Source organism: Schistocerca serialis, chromosome 1, assembly GCF_023864345.2.
Source record: "Schistocerca serialis cubense isolate TAMUIC-IGC-003099 chromosome 1, iqSchSeri2.2, whole genome shotgun sequence".
NCBI classification, from domain to species: Eukaryota; Metazoa; Arthropoda; class Insecta; order Orthoptera; family Acrididae; genus Schistocerca; species Schistocerca serialis.
In genome coordinates, this window is record NC_064638.1 from 1,137,016,935 (window position 1) to 1,137,040,311 (window position 23,377).

The 23,377-nt window shown below is 41.7% G+C and overlaps 1 protein-coding gene across 2 annotated transcripts in view; it reads right to left on the minus strand.

Moving 5' to 3' along the window:
• Positions 1-23,377, minus strand: part of LOC126417450 (putative inorganic phosphate cotransporter) — a 421,312-nt gene that overhangs the window by 72,882 nt on the left and 325,053 nt on the right. For both annotated transcript variants that reach the window (XM_050085118.1, XM_050085119.1), the window contains exons 3-4: positions 21,248-21,478; positions 3,201-3,288 (exon numbers count right to left, since the gene is read on the minus strand). In XM_050085118.1, coding sequence (XP_049941075.1) covers positions 3,201-3,288; positions 21,248-21,478 — 319 coding nt within the window. The remainder of the gene's footprint in view (positions 1-3,200; positions 3,289-21,247; positions 21,479-23,377) is intronic.

Below are 23,377 nucleotides of genomic sequence, written 5' to 3' on the forward strand. Positions count from 1 at the left end.
GGCTCACTTTTACGTATTTGTGATATGTTTTTCATCCAAAATATTTACAATGTTTCCTTCTGTTCCCTTAAATATAATACACAATTTTTTTTCAATATTGGAAATAGAATGACCTATTTCTTTTAGATAAGCTAGGATAGCTGATTTGGGGTCAGCAAGATTTCAGTGTTTTTTTCAACCATATATTAAAATAGTGCCCCATCTGATCTACATATTTCTGGGGGCATCCACTGTAAGCAATATCAAAAAACCCAGAACCCTTATATTTATTTTATTCAGCCTTTTCATTATGCCTTTTTCTTCTACCAAAACTCCTCAGAATGAAAAATGCTAGATGGATATTTTTCTGATACACTGCTGAAATACAGTACTCTGTAATAACTTGGCCCTAGACTATTTTGATTAGATGGAATTAATGTTGTGGCTGAATCAGTAGTGCTCGCTAAATGGACAGAGCAGGGAAATCTTTTCATCTTTATAGATCTTCTCCTCTTACTGGTGACTTCGTTATTGATCTTCTCTTCAGTAAGAAAAGGTCTGCTCATTCTGTCCATTCAGCAAACACTATTGGTTCAGCCACAAGTTAATTCCATATGATCAAAATAGTGTCAGGCCAAGTTATCACAGAGTACCTTATTTTGGTAGTGTATCAGAATATGTTGGCAGAAAGTTAGAAAAGAAAAATATCCATCCAGCATTCTTTATTCTGAGGAATGTTGGTAGTAGATGAAGGCAAAGTGAAAAGGTTGAATAGAATAAATAATATCTATCAAATTTTGCTTATCTGGGCTATGACCAGTAGCTATTCGGATGATTTTCACATTAATTTAGCAACTGCATAATACTCAAATACTACTCCTTTGGCAATTTTATAATATTAAGATACTAATATAAACCAGATTATGTTTTATTCTTTATTTTATACCTACAATTTCAGATTACATAATGTGAGTCCCAGCTTTTGGTTGTTTTACTAGTTATTATCTCCTCCTTGAAGCTGCTCATGTGTTTACTTTGTTTCTCTCTTAAGCACCATGGCCTTCTGTCTTTCAATGTATTACTAACCTCCATGGACTACCTACACCACGTCAGCCTGATAGCAATATGGGGGAAATGTACAAATTACACGGGAATTTAAGTTTTACTTCTTTAGTTTTATACAGCTGGTGTCGATAGGATCTTATCACACATCCTATGAGGTGTTATTCAATAAGCTATTTTTCAGATTTCTTCCATTCTCAACATTTTAGTTCCATAATAGAGTATTATATTTGGGTGATCTTTCCCGTGTACTTACAGAACTTTCCCTAGACGTTAGTTAATTTTTCAGCATTTGATCTCTGTTCACAGTAACATCCCATTCATTATTAGTTTTTTCCCCCACTTTTTTCTGGTCCTGGCTCATTTAGCAGTCATGCGTTGTACATTTTGACAAGAATCATTGGGTGTACTCAATTTTATTATGATGACCCACCATTGTGGTTTGACTCTGAATATGGATAACATTCCGAAAACTGGGACTCTGAAATTGTCCATCTGCATTATGTGAATATAACCACTGTGAGGATACATCATTGTTTTTTGTTGAATGCCAATGCTATGGTTCTGTATTTCTAATATTTCAAAAATTGGTATTCTTGACTGATAAACATGAAGATGCATCTATACTGATGTGAAACCAGTAGTTGTGAATAAAAGCACCTTCATGCAGCTATGTAGCTTTTGGAAACATCTCAGCATTCTTAACTTTTTAACTGTTATAATTTTTATGATAATTTGAATGGTTATTGAATGATGAGTGTTGTTATTTTTATTCACTTTAAATATTCAGAAATATAAAATTGTACACTTCACAAAATTAAAAAAGTGTGTGATATCCTATAACTATAGCAGTGGTGAGTCACTGTTTGAATCTGTCAAACCATACAAATACTTGGGTGTAACAATTTATAGTAGTATGGAATGGAATGATCACATAGACTCAGTAATAGGTAAAGCAGGTAGCAAACTGTGGTTTGTTGAGAGAATTCTAAGGCAATACAATCAGTCTACAAGGAGACTGCATCGGAAACACTCATGTAACCCATTCTAGAATATTACCCAAGTGTGTAGTATCCATACTGAATAGGACTACTAGGGTATATTGAACAGATAAAAAGAAGGGCAGCTTGAATGGTCACAGGTTAGTATGACCCATGGGAGACTCTCAGAAAGAACTGAAAGAATTGAATTGGCAGACGAAGAAAGTTTCTAGAACCAACTTTATGTAATGATCTAGGAATATACTACAGCCCTCTCATATCATTTGCATTAGGCTTGTGAAGACAAGATTAGACTAACAGCATGCATGGAGCTGTTCAAGCAATCATTCTTCCTGCACTCAATACATGAATGGAATGGGAAAAAGCCTCAATAACTAGTGCAATGGGACATACCTTCTGTCACCACTTCACAGTGGTCTGCAGGCTACGGATGTAGAGGTATATGTTGACATAGAAAAAGATTCATGCTGAGAGCTGCCCATTGCTTCCTGTCAGTTAAATATGATGTGAACCACTCACTCATTGTACCTCAACAGCCACAAAATTTAAATTTCTCCAAAAGAGTGTTGTGAGCTGCCTAGTCAAACGACTTTGATCACAAAATATTCCAGCATCTTGTCATTCGGATAGTTTAATATGCATTCAGTGAAATGATAGATTGAATGTTCAGCAGATTAGCTCTTCTTGAATCCATATTAAGGGTAACTCAATACCTTGTACTTGCAGATATGCCCAACCTTTCTTATATGAAAAGCTTTTCCAAAACCTGTGCAATCATCAAAGTACATCATTATAATGATAAATAAATGAATTATTTTCAGAGCTTTGCAATATTCATCAACTACTAAAGCTTGTAATATGCCTAAATAATAATGTAATAATTTTTTGTGGCTCAATGGCCTGGTGCAAATCTTTCAATTGGACGTCAGTGCTTCGGCTTTCCAGTCAGGGAAAGGTACCTACAGCTTAACATGAAACCTGTACCTTGTATCATTCCTGGTGACTCCTCACATGACTCGTTTGGTTAAAACACAAACTCAAGAATATTTGGTCTGACTGGGATTTGATACTGCGACCTCTCAGTTTCAAGTCAAGTGCTTTACTGCCAGACCAGTAAGCCCAACTACCTAACTAATAAAGCAAGTTAAACTAGCTTACCTGCATAAACTATAGTCCCCAACAGCCCACTTTCTTCTGGTGTCACCCATAATGAAAGTAGAGTGTGTATTGAAGGGTACAGGAATCCCTGGAAAGGATGAATGGAAACTGATGAAATGTGAGTTTATTTGCTGTTCATGGCTGAAAAATCTTTTAATTCCTTAACATATAATTCAATTTCATCATTTTCTCTGGTTTGACTCCTGCTATTTCTGTACGTGCACATTGTACATTACTTCAGTAAGCTAGTATGATAGTGATTGGACTCTGCTAATTTCAACCTCAGCTAAAATATAAATAAAGCAAAACTGGAAAGATGCACATGCTATTCTGTTATTTATTGTTAACGGTGTTTAAGACTAAATTCAATTTCCATGTGCACCAACCGTTCACAGTACTCCATACAGCCAGACTATAAATAATTCTTTAGGCTTGTAAAATGTAAAACAAATCTTACTTATAAATAAATGTGTTATTTGTTTTAAAAAAACTTAAGTTATAAATAAATGTGCTATAATAACAATGAATATAAGCAATTTTTGGCAATATGATTTAACTGTATAGATAAAAAAATCTACTCACCAAGCAACACCAGGAGAAAAAAAATGTTTCCCGTATGCAAGCTTTTGGAACCAGTGGCTCCTCCTTCCAGCTGAAGGGTTGAAAGGGAAGAAGAGGGAGCTATCCCTTTTCCCCATTTTCCTAAACCTCTCTAGTTCCTTTCCCTTCACCCCTTTTTCTTCCCCACAGCTCTGAAAGCTTGCATAAGTAAAACCTTTTTTTTACATGTATGTCCTCCTGCCACCACATGATGAATAGATTTTTTTATCTACCTAGTTACGTTAAACGTGCTATTAGTTTTTTTATATACTCTGGGAAGTGAAAAATCACACAAACTTAAAAATGAAGGAACCCTGAAAAAGAAGAAAAGATAAAACACTAATTCCACTACAAAGCAGAAATCCTTTCCATCACTTATCATAACAAAAATTAATTTAGGATTTGAGGCTCGACTGTATCTTAAAACTTACAAGTCTGGTATGAACGAGTAACTAATGCTTTTAATGTGTGGATTAGACAGAAGGATAAATATCATTCAGAATGTACATTTTTCAATCCGAATTTCAATTTATTCATCACTATTTAATGTAATCATACTTTGTACAAACCAAATTATATAAAGTACAGTTCTATGGAACACAATGTGAACTGGAGAACAGTAAAGCACAAGAATAAAGACAAATACTTTGTATAAGCTGTATATTGTATAACTTTAAAACCCAACAGTAAGGGCAAAAGTGTAACATACAAATTAACATAAAAAATAAAAGTAATGACAATCAAAATGTAATATCTTTCTCTGATAACCCATTAATTTCTATACTGTGTAAAGTGCCTTTTTAGCCAGTTGTGTATAACATTCCTGAAAATCTCTAATGGGACTGTATATGCTTGAGACAAAGTACATTGAGAAGTTTAATGTCTATATTTGTATGACCATTTTGGGTTTTACTAAGTCTAGTAGTGGGCTGGTCAGTCATTTGATTGTGCACTTAACAACAGTGTTATGAAAAGGATAACTGCTACCCACTGCATAGAGGAGATGTTGAGTCACAGACAGACACAATGAAAAGACCATTAAACATTTAAGACTTCAGTTCAAAGGCTTTCTTTGGAAACAGGAAAAACACAAACATTCACTTAAGCACAACTCACACACACATGGTCACTTTGGCTGTTTGTTTAACTTGTAGTTTTGCTAATTTTCTTATTTGTGTAGTTGACAATTGAGTGTAAATAATGAAGAAACTTCCATAATCATAGTTGTTTGAAAGGTGGGCTACAGGACATACCGGTTTTTAAGACACATAAAATACATCTAACTTCCTCCTTCCAATAGATGAAAACTTGTGAAATTTAAAATTTTACCAGCAAATTAAATGCTTGAAGAGATTTCAGGATTGCAGCCAGACATAGTAAACTTCACTCCACGATATTTCAATTGGACACCTGCCAGTCATCTTCAGGTGAGCCATTTAAGACTGATGGAGACATTCTCTGCTCTGCCTTAGATAACATGCTGAAAGTATTGCTGCGCATGCACCAGAATCATGGTGAGAGAAGGACCACACCATGGCACCATGGCACTGCCATCGCTGGTGTAACAGCAAAGTTCAGCTGTCTTTGGCATTGCTGCTCGCTCCAGTCATCAGAGTATTCTGGTGTCATCATCTGGAGCAAATCTCAGAGATGACAGGATTCTACACATTACCCAGCTGCTGCTGCTGCCATGGTTAATTAGATTTTCCACGGTGTGTATTTCAATGGATTCTTCTATGAAGGAGTCTCAAATGATGTTGCTGTGACCAAAATTAATGATTTGTTACATTCCACTGAATGTCTGTTGGTGATACAATGTTCCACAATTGCAAACTTGCTGGGTTGCAGAAGGTGAATGCAATATTTATGTTCCTTGCAGCTTTTTTCTACTGTGTGCGTTGATTGTCCTATATAGGCCATACCACCCTGGCACGGTATTTTGTATATTCCCACCTTCTGCAATAACAAATTGTCCTTCTCTGATTCCAGCAGGTTTGAAATCTTAGATGGTGGGCAGAAAATCACTTTCACCTGAAAATTACTAAGGATTCTTGCTATTTTGAAGGATATATTTCCAACAAAGGGAAGAAAAGCTTTGGACTTTGCTGGCGCATTCTCCTCTTTATCCACTTCCCAATTCTTGGTATTAACTAAGAATGTCCTGTTAATTTGCCAGGTAGAGTATCCATTGTCTCTGAACACTGTCTTTAAATGTGCAAGCTCTTCAGGCAAACTATCTGCATCCAACATTATATGGGCTCTGTGTACAAGGGTTTTAAGCACACTCATAGTTTGGGATGGGTTACCACAACTTTGAGAGTGTAAGTACAAATCAGTGTGAGGGGACTTATGATAAATAGAATGTCCCAGAAAGCTGTCACTCTTCCATCTAACCAAAGCATCCAGGAATAGGAGACAACCATTTTTCTCTAATTGCATAGTAAAATGAATGTTCTCATGAATGGAGTTAAGATGATGTAAAAACTCCATTAACTTATCTTATCTGTCGGGTCACAGTATGCAAGTATCATCCACATACCTCCAAAAAACAAGTGGTTTAACAAGCACTGACTCAAGTGCCTTTCCTCAAAATCCTCCATAAAAAAGTTAGCCACGAGGGGAGACAAGAGGCTGCCCATGGTGACGCTGTCAGTCTGTTCAAAATATTCTTGGTTAAACATAAAATATGTTGAAGAAAGAACATGCTGAAACAAAGCAGTGATGCCCACCTGAAACTGTTTACCAATCAGCACTAAAGAATCAGCAAGAGGTACCATTGCAAAAAGATGTACTACATCAAAACTCACTTAAAGATCTAAACTACTTGGGTGGACAGCCTCCAGTCTGTTGACAAAATCAGCTGAGTTCCGTGTATGGCATGGACATTTGCCAACCAACGATCTCAGCAAGAAAGCAAGGTCTTTGGCTAAATCATATTTGGGGGTGTCACTATTACTCACTATAGGCCATAAAGGAAGACCAACTTCGTGCCAAAGAAATAAGAAGGGAAACCTGCTGTGCTCTTTTGAAAACTCTTCCTCAATGCAGTAATATAACCTCTGAAGAAAGGGCAGCACCATAAAATCTCAAAGAGGAGCTGGACATAGTGATGTTAAAGATCTTATAGTTCATACTTGGAGAAGATGTATGGCCTACTTAGTGCCTACATACTTGCCAGATTGATCAAGACCCTACAGCACATGTGGAATGGAAGACATGTACATTTCCGAATTTTTCCTCATTACTTCCAGAGACCACAAGCACTTAAGACCATATGGCAGTGTACTACCGAGACTGTATGATCTTCCTTAGGTGCATGTGATATCCACTACTATTAAATTTCCACACTGAGCAACGACATGCTCCATTACGAGCGGCCGAGAAACACACCGTTGGCCACACTTCTCCATGCATGGCCCCCTATCAACATTGCAGGCTGCCTTTGCATGCATGCATTTCAAAACACAGCAATTGGGCACCCATAACACTCAGTGATTGGCTGGGAAAATACAGTGACCACAGTCGTCAGTTCCATTAACTATGGAGCCTTATTTAATGCTGCTGATGATGTCTACAAGCCAGGTCTCATCATGCTATGTTTCTACTCCACGACTCAGAAATGTGACACTGTGATAGACCTGCTGTTCAATGTTGATTCAGCTGTGCTTTGGACTTAGTCCGAATGCTATACTGGAACTTGGTGTTCAATGTTCACTAGGCTTAGTATGTCAATGGACTTGTGACTTCTGCCAAAATTCTACATTTCACTTGCTCTTCCTGGACATTGTGACAATTACCATCAATTTATATAATTTTCCATGAAATGTTCATCTACAACTTGGCACTTAGTAACAGAATAATTTGTGTCAGTATTGCATCAATAAATTGAGAATGGTGATATATTTATAGTGTAATGCCTAGTTATACAGCAATAAAATGGCAATGAGCCAGTGACCATCTACAATGGAAGCTCTACTTGTGCAACTTATTCATCAGCAGGATGAGGACCAGAAGCTGCTACTGAACACCCTCCAACCATTTCTTCAAAGTTTACTGCAGACACAAGCAACACAGCAAGTGATTAAAATTCTTCTGGGTATTATGCCGCGTCATTGCTAAAAACTAACAACAATAATAAACTAAAACTGACATTTCAGCTGAATTGCAATGGCCTTCCTCGTGCCCTGAGGAAGGCCATTGCAATTCGGCTGAAATGTCAGTTTTAGTTTATTATTGTTGTTAGTTTTTAGCAATGACGTGGCATAATACCCAGAAGAATTTTAATCACTATTATACCGGCTGCGGAAGCCTACGTTCTTATAACACAGCAATTGTTGGCTTTACCTTCCTTTGAGAAGCCTTTAGAGGACTGGAAAGCCTGCAAATAAAGATTATTGGAGCATTTCCATGCCTTCAAGGTAACTGCTGCCAGCCTCATGAAATCTTTGTTTATGTCATGATCAAAACCTAAGATTTACTGGCTACTGTGCAAATTGGCCCCCTTATCTAAGGCTTCATAGCTCATCTTTTCAAATATTCGTTTGTTGCAGACTAAATATTACCAGGGGCATTATTTCCTCCTGGATAGCATTTTATTGATGCGAGAAAAAACTAAACCAGATTCATAGTAATGGGGCTTAGAGGTGCTAGATTTAGCATGAAAATGTCATTTTGTTACACCCAAAAGTAAGGAGTCATATGCAGAAGATATGATCAGGGACATGATCATCCAGGGTACTCCAGATAGGGATTTTCAGCATGAGGCACTTCAACTTGATGACCCATCATTAGACAAAGTTTTGGACTTAGTACAAAGCTTCAAAGTGACCCGAGCAGTAGGCAAGAAACTGGAGTTGTGGATCAACATGTAACATTAGTGTAAACACATCCTAGCTAGCAGCCAATGACCACACGAGGACATAGCAACTGTACACGTGGGATGCTGTCTCATTAACCAACAAAGTCCTCCACCCCACTTGACCTGATCAAACCAGTCTTGGGTACTGAAACGATTGCCGTCATGTCTAGATTGTTTTAGAAAACATCAACGTAAAGGCTTATGCAAGACAGCCTCCAGCCCAACAGATGGATGTTAATCTGGTAGCCACTATAGACCATCAAAAGACCTTGAATAACCTTTTCATAGAAGTCCAAATTGCAGAGAAACCAGGTCAATTACAAGTAGAATTGGCACAGCCATGAACATGCTGAACTATGGTACCTATTTGAAACTTGGAGCTCCTACCTTGCAGGAAAAAAAGAGACATCTAATGGTGTATAATGAATATACCATCCCAGGATGTGGTCAGGTTGAACTGCCAATGACATATCATAGGTCATCTGCCACACAACCTTCTTAGTCGTTAACAGTGATTCCACTGAGAACTTGTTTGGATTTGACTCTTTTCAGAACTTTGGGTATTCAAATAGATGATTCTGTGAATTTGGTATACGAAGATGTTCCATACTCAGACCTAGAGACACTTTGCCAGGATTATGAGGACCTGTTCACCCACAACTTGGCACTGCAGGTGATTTTGAGGTGCACATTGCACTGAAATGCAATGCATGGTCTCAGTACTTTTGAGCCCACATCATTCCGTTAGCTTTCAGAGACCAAGTAAAGAAAGGATTGGATTGCCTAACAACTGGAGTTCTAGAACCTATTCCTTCTAGTCAATGGGCTACCCCATTAGTCATAGTGTGAAAGCCATTGGGGGAGATCTACCTGTGCAGTGATTTTAAAGTAACTGTCAACTCCCATTCAGAAATTGAGGCATATCCTATTCTGAAGCCAGAAGAATTATTGTCCAAATTAAAAGGTGGAACCTTCTTCTCTAAAATAGACCTAGTGGATACCTCCAACTTCCACTTGATGCATAATCTCAACAGATTCTTACACTTAATGTGTGACATGGGCTTTATCATTTGAAATGCCTAATGTTTGGTATAGCAAATACCCCCACCATCTGTCAGCGGTTTTTGGAACAATTAGTACTCAAAGTGGATGGAAGCATTAACTATTTAGATGACATCATTGGAACAGGGAGAACCATGGAGGAACACCTTCACAATCCGAAATATTTATTCAGCGTCTTAAGGGAAGCTGGCCTAAAATGAACAAAAGAAAAATGTTGTTTTTCCAGCCTGAGACTGACTACCTTAGCCACATCATTTCCAGCTCAAGCATTTGTCCACTGGATGAACATGTCGAAGCCATAATCAAACATCATTGGAACAGGCAGAACCATGGAGGAACACCTTCACAATCCAAAATAGTTATTCAGCGTCTTAAGGGAAGCTGGCCTAAAATGAACAAAAGAAAAATGTTGTTTTTCCAGCCTGAGACTGACTACCTTAGCCACATCATTTCCAGCTCAAGCATTTGTCCACTGGATGAACATGTCGAAGCCATAATCAAACATCATTGGAACAGGGAGAACCATGGAGGAACACCTTCACAATCCAAAATAGTTATTCAGCGTCTTAAGGGAAGCTGGCCTAAAATGAACAAAAGAAAAATGTTGTTTTTCCAGCCTGAGACTGACTACCTTAGCCACATCATTTCCAGCTCAAGCATTTGTCCACTGGATGAACATGTCAAAGCCATAATCAAACTTCCCAGACTAATAATGCTTAAGCAATTTGTTCCTTTCTGTGGAAGATATCATGTTATCAAAAGTTCTTACACACAGCAGCAACAGAAACTGACCCCTCGCCCCACTTGTGCAAGAAAGGAGTGCCTTTACACTGGACACCAGCTTGCAAGTGCATCTTCCACAGGCCGAAATCCCAGTTGTTGATGGCCCTGTGCCTCGCACATTTTGATCTAACAAAGCAGATAGTTACTGCAACGGACGCATCTGATCAGAACGGTCCTGGCACATAAGGGTGGGGATGCCTTGGTTTAGGGCGCTCAACTACTAAGGTCATTAGCGTCCAGTCACAAACATTAGTGCACTTATAGCGTAGAAAAACGCAAGGGGGCGACACTAGAAAGTACTTACAAAGACTCAGATAAACAAAATAAAAGAGTTAGATCTCTTTGGACAAGTCCGTCAATGTAATAAAACTAAGGACACGAACAGCTGCTCGAGCATCATCAGCTAAAAGTTCTTGTAAGGTAGACAGCAGACACAGGACAACATGAGAGTGAATAAAACTGGGACAGGACAATAAAACATGGTGCACTGTCAATGGATGACCACAGGGGCACTGCAGGGTGGGGTCACCGGACAACAGGTAGCGGTGGCTAAATCAGCAATGCCCTTCCTCTTGCTGGGAAGGGTGTGAGGAGGTCATCCAAGCCATCGGGATCGGTTTGATGGCCCTAAGCTTATTTTCATGGAGAGAGGACCAAGCCTCATGCCACAATGATGAAACGTGCTGACAAAGAACCCCACTAACATCTGTTGATGGGACACAAAAGGAAGCTGTCTGAGGCAGGAGGACAGCAGCCTTGGCCGCAGCATCAGCAGCTTCATTCCCAGGCACACCAACATGGCCAGGAATCCACAAAAAAAAAGGACATGAGCGCCGGTATCAGCTAGCGACTGATGAGACCGTTGAATTCGTTGCACGAGAGAGTGGTCTGAATATGGGTCACAGAGACTCTGAATGGCGCTCAAAGAATCAGAGCAGATGGCATAGGGAGAATGACAATGGTGGTGGATATACTGAACAGCCTGATAGAGAGCAAAAAGCTCAGCTGTAAAGCTTGAACACTGGTCAAGGAGCTGGTATTGAAAGGTATCATCCCCAATGGCAAAGGCACATCCGATGCCAGCAGTAGTTTTGGAGCCATCTGTGTAAATAAAGACGTTATTAGTGAGCCTCAAACGAAGTTCGACAAACCTCAAGCGGTATATCGAATCCACGGTCCTCTCCTTTGGGAGTGAGCTGAGTTCAAGGTGAATGCGAGCCTGAGCCTGGAGCCAAGGTGGCTTCGGGGTCTCACCCACCCGAAAAGTCATAGGGAGGGTAAAATCAAGTTGCTGAAGCAGGCGATGAAAGCAAACTCCAGGAGGTAACAGGGCAGAGGCATACAGCCCATATTGACAGTCGAGAGAGTCGTCAAAGAAGGAGAAATATGATGGGTGGTCGGGCATTGACATCAGTCAGCAGGCGTACCAACAAAGCAACATATCGCGCCGGTAGTTTAGCAGTAATGTGGCAACTTTGGCATACAGACTCTCAACAGGACTGTTGTAGAATGCTCCAGTCGCCAGATGTAACCCCCGATGGTGGATAGGGTTTAGACAGCGTAAGATTGACGGCTGGGCAGAAGAGCAGACAAAGCTCCCATAATTCAGCTTTGATTGGACAATGGACCGATATAAGCGAGGCAGGACCATTCGATATGCTCCCCATATCGTACTGCTGAGAACACGGAGGACATTTAGGGAATGGGTACAGCAAGCAGCCAAGTAAGACACATGTGGAGACCAGCAAAGTTTCCTGTCAAACGTAAGACCTAAAAATTTTGTTGTCTCCATGAATGGGAGAGCAGCGGGACCGAGATGTAAGGATGGTGGAAGAAACTGTTTGAGAAGTTCATACAGACCGTTTTCTCACCAGAAAAATGGAAACTGTTAGCGACACTCCAGGAATATAGACGGTCTAGACAACACTGAAGACAGCACTCCAGGAGACATGTTCTCTGAGCACTGCAGAAGATCATAAAGTCATCCACGAAAAGGGAGCCTGAAACGTCAGATGGAAAGAAATCCATTATTGGATTGATAGCTATGGCAAAAAGGGCCACGCTCAAAACGGAGCCCTGGGGCACCCCATTCTCCTGGCGAAAGTCATCTGACAAAACAGAACCCACACGTACCCTGAATATTCGATCCATTAAAAATGCATTAATAAAAAGAGGGAGGTGACCACGAAGGCCCCAAGTGTGCATGGTGTGGAGGGAAAATGCCCACCCTCCAACAGGTGTCATAAGCCTTCTCCAAATCGAACAACACAGCCTAGGTGGTCAACAGCAGAGCGGCGCCTACGAAAGCTGCATTGGATAGTGGTAAGGAGGCATCAAGATTCGAGGAGCCAAACCAATCGAGAATTTACCACGCATTCCATCACCTTGCAGACACAGCTGGTAAGGGAGATGGGGCAATAACTGGAAGGAAGGTGTTTGTCCTTTCCTGGTATGGGTATGGGAACAACAATTACTTCAAGCCAGCATGTGGAAACATGACCTTCAGTCCAGATGTGATTATAGGCGCAAAGAAGAAAGCCTTTACCTGAAGGAGAAAGGTTCTTCAGCATCTGAATATGGATACCATCGGGCCCTGGAGCAGAGGATCAGGACCGGGCGAGGGTACTTTCGAGTTCCCGCATGGTGAAGGTGGCATTGTAACTTTCATGATTCAAAGACTGGAAAGAAGGTGGCCATGCCTCCTCTGCTTGTTTTCGGGGGAGGAAGGCAGGGTGGTAATGGGCAGAGCTCGAAACCTCTGTGAAAAAGCGGCTGAAGGCATTTGAGACATACTCAGGATCCACAAGGACTGCATTTGCTACAGTCAGGCCAGAAATCGGGGAGTGGACCTTGGTGCCAGATAGTCAGCGCAGGCCACCCCAGACAACCGAAGGAGGAGTAAAACTGTTGAATGAGCTGGTGAAAGCCACCCAGCAAGCCTTTTTGCTTTCATTGATAACACGACGACATTGTGTACGGAGTCGTTTGTAACTGATACAGTTCGCCATCATAGGGTGGCGTTGGAAGGTGTGTAAAGCATGTCGCCGAGCACAAATAGCATCACTGCATGCTGTTGTCCACCAGGGGACTGGGACTCGACGTGGAGAAGAGGAAGTATGAGGGATGGAATATTAAGCAGCAGTGAGAATAACGTCCATGAGGTATGCAACCTGACTATCACAGCTGGAGAAGTTTTGATCATTGAAGGTCGCCAGGGAGGTGAAAAGCCCCCAGTCAGCTTTGGAGATGTTCCAGCTAGTGGAACACAGAGAAGGTGTGTGACACAGGAAATGGATTACGCAGTGGAAATGGTCACTCGAGTATGTGTCAGACAGAGCATACCACTCGAACCAACGTGCAAGTTGGATAGTGGATATTGAGAGGTCCAAGTGGGAATAGGTATGCGTTGCGTCCGAAAGGAAGGTAGGTGCACCGGTATTTAAGCAGACTACATTGAGGTGGTTGAAAAGGTCTGCCAAGAGGGAGCCTCTGGGGCAGGATGCTGGAGAGCCCCAAAGGGGATGGTGGGCATTAAAGCCTCCAATCAACAAAAATGGTGTAGGAAGCTGAGCAATCAGGTGTATCATGTCTGACCGAATTCTGTGAATATTCCATTGAAGAAGTGCATTATGAAAATGAAAGGAAAAAGAGGAAACAAGAAAGAGTCATGTCAATGCCCGCTGAGGGCCTGGCTTCAATGGAGCACTACTGCTGCAATCGATAGGTGGTGAGTCATGGTCCATCAACTCAACAGTTGTGTCTGCCACCTTCCTGAGCTGGTCAGGAGGGGCAGCTTCCTCTGCCGGTGAAAGGCCAGATGATCGGCTACCATCAGTGGGGCCTGGCGAAACTGAAGATGGCCGAGGACCACAACCGTTGTGTGGCACAGGAGAAGAAACGCGCCTCAGCAGAGATGGAGAACTCTTTTTTCTATGAGCCTTCTTTGAAGAATTACGTTTTGTTGAAAGAACAGTTGATGGCTGTGAAGTTTGTATGCACAAGAAATCTTCATGTATCAGTTCTTTTTTGAAGGTCCAAGCATCTGATTTAAGGTCCTCATCTTAGCAGTAGCAGATGATGATGTTTGAGCCTTAGGGTTGGTGGGAGGAAGAGGAGACATTGATTGGGTGATCTTAGCATCGGATGATCTGACGACCGAATCGCTAAATGTTAGATCGCATGTCTGTGTAACTACCTCCCTGGTAGGCCGGAAGCACAGTGGGCTTTCTGCTATTGAATAACTTGTGAGCAGCCGAGGTCGACACCTCCTCTTTCACTCGAATTTCCTGTATACTTTTCTCATCTTTGTAGATGGGGCAGTCACGAGAGGAGGCAGCATGGTCGTCCATGCAGTTGATGCAACGAGTGGACGGAGGTGGACAATCACCCTCATGGGCATCCCTGCCACAGGTAACGCATTTAGCCGCACCTGAACAAGACTGCCCTGTATGGTTAAACCGCTGACATTGGTAACACCTTGTAGGGCTGGGTATATACGGCTGAACAGAAATGATCTCATAACCTGCTTTAATTCGTGAAGGCAATTGCGCATTGTCGAATGTCAGGAATATGGTTTGGGTCGGTATGAGGTCCTTGTCGACCCTTTTCATGACCCAATGGACGGCTGTCACTCCCTGATCAGAGAGGAAAGGCAGAATCTCCTCATCAGTTAGACCGTCGAGTGACCTGGTATACACCACACCACGCGATGAATTCAAGGTGCGGTGGGCCTCCACCCATACAGGAAATTTCTGTAAGAGAGTGGCTTGCAGTAATTTTTGGGCCTGGAAGGTGCTCTCTGTCTCCAAAAGCAAGGTACCATTGCACAACCGAGTAGAAGATTTCACTGGTCCTGCAATCACATCTACACCCTTCTGAATGATGAAAGGGTTGACTGTTGAGAAATTGTGTCCGTCAGATCTTGTGACAACAAGAACTTCAGTGCCAGTGGTAGAATTTTCGGAACATTTGTTTCATCTAGCTTTCTTTTTTGGGCAGAAGACAGGGAAGAAGAAGAAGAGAAATCAATTGCGGATGAATCCCCGATGATTGCCAGCATCTCCGATGGCGTGCTCCTTCCTTGTGGGGGGCTCTCTCAGAGGGCACTCCTGCCTTAGGTGATTGTTCACACCTCAGGTCACACATCCCAAGAAATGGATGGAGGGACCAATTGGCATGTTCGGAAGGTAACAGCTCAGGCAATATCCCCTCCCTGGGCCTGACCTTTACCAGGGGGTACATGCGTGCCTTACTTGTCTACCCAGGGTGGGGAATTACGCATTACCCCATCGCTGGCTACGCGTGCGAACGTGTGGGTCGGCCTTCAGACACGCACAGGGAGAAAAGAAGAGAGGAAAGAGAGAGAGAGGGATAGAGGGATAGAAGAAAGAATCTCAAACGCCGAATCGGAGAGTAAGACATGGAAAATAAGACAAGGAGAATAGGGCAAGGAGAATGAGGCAGAGATAGAAGTAAGGGCATGAAAGCAAGGAGAAGAGTGAACGTAGGGAAAGACCAATAGAGGAAGAAAGTGTGAGGATGGAGAAAAACAAAGGAAACAGGATCTTGGAGTTGTCAAACGTCCGTCTCCGGACGAAGGCTCGATACGTTACTTCCAAGAAGAGGGAATGTGAAGGGGAGGTAAGGGGGGGAGGGGGGGGGGGGAAGGATTGGAGATGAGGAGGGATGGGGAAGGGGGGCAGGGCAGCCTGGAAAGGAAGGAGAACTGCACTAGCTTGGGGCCCCGTGCTCACCACACACGTATCCACAAAAGAGTTGTGGACCCGCCGGGGGAAAGGGGGGGGAGGGGGATGGCTCTGAGCAAGCCATGACCTATGCACAAAAACATTGACTGATACCCAACACAGAAACTCCCAAATAGAAATAGAAGCACTGTCTATCATATTTGCATTAAAGAAATTCCACGTTTTTCAAAGTTTCATCTCATCACAGACCATAAACCACTGATCCCCTTATTCAGTCCAGCAGTGAATATTCCAGACAGGACTGTTCACCACCTCCAGTGCTAGGCTTTATTTTTTGTGCACTATCAGTAAGAGATTCACTTCCACAACACTACTTTGTGCACTATCAGTAAGAGATTCACTTCCACAACACTACTTTGCGCACTATCAGTAAGAGATTCACTTCCACAACACTACTGAGCATGCCAAAGCTGATGCCCTCACCCGCCTTCCATGGGGACCCAATTCAGAGTTTGACAAAGAAGAAATTCTGTATTTTCATATTGATGAAGAAGCAGAAGCCACTGTAAATTCTTCTCCCATTACCAGCTTCCAGGTCCCAGATGCAACTGGTAGCAATGGCGTACTCCAACAATTCCGGAATCATATATTTCACAGATGGCCTGAACAACAATCTCCCAAGGCTTCTGCAGCATTCCATCAGTTCTTTAATGCCTGTAATCAGCTCATGTTGACTGATGCAGTAATTTCACTTGCTTCTGATTAAGGGCCACTCGTGAGTAGTCACTCCTTATTCTTTACATTGGCACATCCTACAACTATTGCATCAAGTTCATTGGAGGGTGTCCCGAACTAAACTCTTGGCTCATAGGTTCACTTACTGGCTGGGAATGAACTAGGACATTGAATAACTCACCCAAACATGTCCATCTCGCCAAAGCCAGCAGGCAGCCCCATGACATTTATTTGCTTCTTGGCCACCCTGTGCCCACCTGTGGCAGCGGGTACACATTGATTTTGCTGGGCCAGTGTTTAACACCATGTTCTTGATAATGCACAATGCTTACTCCCAATTTCTGTACATTGTCCAATACAATGCCATGTCAACCAACGACACTATCACTGCCTTAGAAAAAATTGTTGCAACTGAAGGTCTACTGGAAGTGCTCATAACTCACAATGGTCCACAATTCTGGCATTCAGCACATTCCAATCCCCCCCTCCCCTTCCTCCATCTACAATCAAATGAAGAAGCTAATAGAATCATCCACACTTTCAAAACTCAGATGAAGAAATTCTTCCAGGGTCACTCCAATGATGCATCACTAACATCTTTTTTTGAGCAGTTACAGATCCAAAGCATTTGGAGACAAAAGTCCTGTGGAATAGTATACCTAGGAACACATGATGTTTCCCACTTCGTGTTTCAATCTAGTGACCAATTTTACAACCACATGAAAGAATAAGCACTAGACTGCCCTGAGCAGTTTTTGAAATTGTCTGCTGTTTTTGTTGTTGTGAGGCATGAGGTTGTGTTCTATGCAAAAATTTTGAGTTGTACACATTTAAATGCTGTATAACAGTCTATTAAATACAGTACTGTCAAGGTTTTCTTGACTGCAAGACTTTTAAATTTCCACAGAATATTTGTTCCTCAGTACATGGCCATGTTGTACTTTGATTTGTTTTATGATTTCTGATTTTTAATTAAAGATAACAAAGTACATCTGTTGCAATGTATTTTCATCTGTCTTAAATATTCATTATGAAAGTATCTTTCTGGGGATAGGTGTAAACCACTGGTGTACACTTTTACATCACTGTTTGTTTGATTTCTTTACATGTCTTTTTACTGCTTTTGGGCAGCACTTATTAAATGTATAAGGAGCAATCAAAAACTTTCCATTTCAGTGCAGTGCTGCAGCTTAGATTCAACATAGTGTGACTCCAATGTGGGTATTTAAGCACTGACATGCAGACAAGGGATCAGAGTGGCATTTATGTCTTCCAACGTGCAGTAAATGTGGAAAAAGGGATCATAGTGGCATTCATGTCTTCCAATGTGCAGTAAATGCAGAAAAGTGAACTATGGAGACATTATTACCAAAAGCATCCAAACAGTTACTATGTGCTGTTATTCCTTTCTTGGTTGCCAAAGGACAAACACTACAAACACTGGTAGATATCCACCAAAGAATAAAGAATGTGTATGGGGCAGCATGTCTATTGAAAACCACCATTGTGGAATGGTGCATGGCAAGAGGAGCTGCTGCTTCATAAAAGCATGCATCCCCATATCACAAATGTCATAACACAAAAGGTGTGCCAATTCAACTGGGAGACACTTGAGCACCTGCCCTATAGTCCTGATCCCTCCCCACATGATTATCATGCCTCTGGTCCCTAGAAAAAGGCCTTGAAGGGTCTACAGTTCCTGACAGACAAGGATGTGCAGCACGCAGTTACAGATTTCTTCACACAGCATAACACTGTGTTTTACCAAATGGGTATCTTAAACCTGATGCATCAGCAGGACAATGCCTCAATACTACCAGCAGTTTTGCCTGATTGGCAAACTGACTCTGGACTGTGTGACCTTTGAATGGAAACTTTTTATATCTGAAAGAAGGTAGTCAAAACTATAAAAAAAATTCATCAAGATTTGTATAAACAGATATTGACAATGGAAATTCCTGGATGGAATAATACATAAAACAAAGGAAAGCAGCCTATAGCTGATTGAAGTGCAGTGCATAGAAATACACAAAAGAAAACAGTATTTACACTAACTTTAAAGCTTTTGCTCTTCCTCTAGCAAAAGTACACACATTCACACATGCATCACCATAGACACCTGATTGTACACACCTGCTGAAGCAGCTATAGGAAGTTAGGCTACGTCATCTTACATTTTCTTTTAAGATTGTTATTGACATAATTATTGGAACTATCTATATTAAACTGCAGCTTGATGACATATAAAGATGTAGTCGATTCTCATTTAACCAATGTCTGTTTACACATAAAATTATTTTTTGTTTCTGCTAGTTGAATACAAAGCTCATCTACCTATTAACTATATGACACTGATAAGCAATAATAACATATAACTGTTACACAATAAAGGGAGATCAGACATGTTTGAGAGCAGTACACTTTGTACTTGTTAGCAAGGGTATATTTTCGCATTTTGTTGGCATTACTGCTGTTTGATGTCCTCATAAAATCAGCCTTTTAATTCATCCATCCATTCATTCATAATGCTCCATAGACCCTTTCAAGAAGGAGAAAGTCAGGGATGTGGCACAAGTCAGGGTATACATTAACAAAAGACAAAGGACTCATAGAAACTTAGTAAGTATTCTGTATTCACAGTAAACTATCATTATGCTTCTTAATACTATTCACATTTAAGTCATCTAAATTTAATCGATTAAATTAGGAAGGAAGCTGCTACTCAGAAAAAGGCTGCAGTCTTCTGAATTAACTGTAGAGATACTTTTTATCTCCTATTAGTTACATGGTATCTGCTTGATCACTATTAAAGATATCAGTGCAAACAGGAGATGATTCATATTCTACAACGTTGAAAGTAGAAAGTGGTTTTGTTAATGTGACTGGACTGTGTACATTCAGTGTAAAACAGGAATATCTCTAGTATTTACCCCTCTCTCCTACCAAAATGATAATGGGGTAAGATGCTAAAGCTTATAGGGCCTGGCATATGCTATGGGAAAAAGTGGAGTTATCCCCTTTTTGCACTGAGTTACACAATTGTATTTTTTAAAGAAAATACAAGATGTTTCTGAAAAATTTGATGAATGGTCTCAGAAAATAAAGGAAACAAAAATTACAAACAAATTACCTTTACTGGCTGTCAAAGTAATCACCATTACAGTAGTTACAACACACTTCTGGCATCAGTTGTAAAGCTTATTGTGGAATCATTCAAAGTGGTGTGGTCATGTGCACCTTTACAAACTGTAACCCTTTCAGGGCTAATTTAAGGTGGGATAATAAAACGAAGTCTGTCAACATCAAAACCAGAGAATAAGGAGGGCACTGAAGAACAGTCACCTTGCATTGAGTGAGAAAGTTGAGCATGCAGACTTTGCAGATATCCAACAATGCATTGCAGCCTACTTGCCTTTTACCTGTACAATCAGCCTTAGTGGCATCTTCATCAAAATTGGCTGAAAATTTATTGGTGGGGATAGTCTGTTGTCAGTCATCCTTGGTCATGAAACTTTCTGGCAGATTAAAACTGGGTGCCAGACCGAGACTGAAACTCGGGGAGCTTTTCCTTTCGTGGGCAAGTGCTCTACCAACTGAGCTACCCAAGCACGACTCATGATCTGCCCTCACAGCTTCAGTTCTGCCAGTACCTTGTCTCTTACCTTCCAAACTTCACAGAAGCTCTTCTGCAAACAAAATTAATTTTTAAGAGGAATTTTACATGTCATTTCAACAAAGTGATCCCAAATTAATCTCGTGTGATATTCATTTTACTGGTATGTATTAACAAGGACACTAAAACACAAGGAATAACAAGTGCTCTAGCAGCGAAAACACTACCTTGGCCCGTCCTGACTGCTACCACTATGCAGAAGCAGGCTGCTCAGTTCCTGCAAGAGTACTGGTTATTCTTCATATTTTCTGTCACATGTTAATGCATGTCAACAAAACAAATATCACACTAGACTAATGTGGCAGTGCTGTATTGAATAGGAATGTAAAATTCCAATTTAAAAATAATTTTGTTTGAAACGGGAAACAAACTGATGCATCCTGTTGACACTGGGCACCCCATGAAATGTGTGAAGAGCAATATTTGTTTGGGCTGACACCAGCTGCATATTGCAAAAGTGGAGTTGTAAGTAACTGCCAAAATACCAGAGAAAATATGCCTGGGAACTCTTATGAGGCACCCAGTATAATCAAACAGTTTCATTTGTAATTAATTATACAAAGGATTTCAGAATATGGTGTTATAAGACACACCTTGCATTGCAGGATGAATGATTCAACAGAAAACTCACCTGGGAGGCACCCTGGAGGACTCGGCATGCACAGACAAGTGGCCAATCTCCGAGGTCTGCAGCCACTGGCGTGAGAAGTGACAAGGCTCCTGTGATGAACAGGGCACTAGAGAAGAAAATGTTGGCACCATACCTTTCTGCTAGTTGCCCAGCAGGGATTTGGAACACCACATAGCCCCAAAAGAAAGAGCTCAATATTGTACTGCGTGTTTGTGGATCCCAGTCATATTCCTGTTGGAAGACAAATGTAGGTAACATCGGTTCCTAATTGAATTTCCTTTCAACATAAGGGAGATATTTACTTGTTAATTAGTTAGTTCATTTCCTGTCAAAATTATGTGTATACATGATTTCTATGTACACTAGGCAACTTGCTGGCCATTTTGAGAACACTACATAACACAGGTCAAACAATGGAAAATCCAATATGGAATGTAACAATACCAAATAAGGAAAGCTGCCACTCACCATATACCACAATAGGAGGGGTGGGAAGGATATTGGGTAGGACATTTCTCATTCCTGGAACCCATAAGACGCACTGAAACTCTTTTCCTGCAGGAACTTGAGCAACATGCACAATGCCACCTCAAAAAGCTCCCCATCCTGCTCACTTCCTATTCCCACCTCGGAGTACCACAGTCCACCACTTCTACTACAACCTCCAAACCTCCCCCACGCCCCCTCATAGCTGACAAACCCTGCTTGCAGACCTACTACACTTACCCCACCCTCCAAAACTCCCTCCCACCACTGCACAGAACCAAAACCTAAACAGACCCGCAACACAGTCATGGACCTTTCCTCCAGAAGCCTTAGTCCCACAGAAGTATCAGTCCTTTCCAAAGGCCTTACCTATTGCCCCACTCCCAAATTCAACCATGCAGGACTAGTTAAAGACCTTCTCTCCTTCTCCTGGTCCCTACAGTGGAAACACTACTTGCCACCAACCTGACCAATCAGACTCAACCTACGACCAATATTGAACCTTGCCTAACTCAGTTCACTCCTCCATCCAACCATGATCCACCCCCACTGCCTCCAAACCACCCCCTGTTAACTTTCCAGAATTTCTTATCCTTGAACCTTGCCTCACCATCATTCCCCAAATCCCTCAACATGCATACTAACCTTACATCTGCAGAAAGAACCGCAGTCCGTCATCTATAAACTGATCCTGATCTTATAACCCTACCTGCAGACAAAGGCTCCACCACCGTTGTTTTGAACCACAAGGATTTCGTGGCAGAAGGACTCCGTCAGCTGTCAGATACTTCCACCTACAAACCATGCCACAGTGATCCCATTCCAGCAATCCAGCAGGATCTCCAGTCACTACTCAAATCCTTAGGCCCATCCCAGAGCCTCTCCCCAGAGTCCATCTTTCTACTTACCCCTACCACTCCCCGCACTCCCATCTTCTACATGCTTCCTAAAGTCCATAAACCCAACCACCCAGGACACCCCATTTTGGCCGATTACTGTGCCCCCACTGAGAGAATCTCTTCTCTCATAGACCAACACCTTCAACCTATTACCTGGAACCTATCCTCCTATATAAAATATACCAACCATTTCCTCGACTGTCTCTCCACAGTTCCTTTCCCTTTACCACACGGTGCCCTGCTTGTCACTATTGATGCCACCTCCCTGTACACTAACATTCCTAATGCCCATGGCCTTACTGCTATCAAACACTACCTTTCCAGATGCCCTATGGATTCCAAACCAACAACCTCCTCCCTAGTCTCCACGACCAACTATATCCTCACACACAATTACTTCTCCTTTGAAGGCATCACCCACAAACAAATCCGCAAATCCTTATTCACATTCCCCATTTGCTTCACCAGGTCCTACTCAACCCAGCAAGCCACCTTCCTAGATGTTGACCTCCACCTCAGAGATGGCTACATCAGTACCTCCGTCCATATCAGACCTACTAACCACCAGCAATACCTCGACTTCGACAGATGCCCCCCATTCCATATCAAGAAGTCTCTTCTGTACAGCCTAGCCACCAGTGGTCATTGTATCTGCAGTGATGAGCAGTCTTTCTCTAAATATACCGAGGGTCTCACTGAAGCCTTCACTGACCATAATTATCCTCCCATCTTTGTACAAAAACAA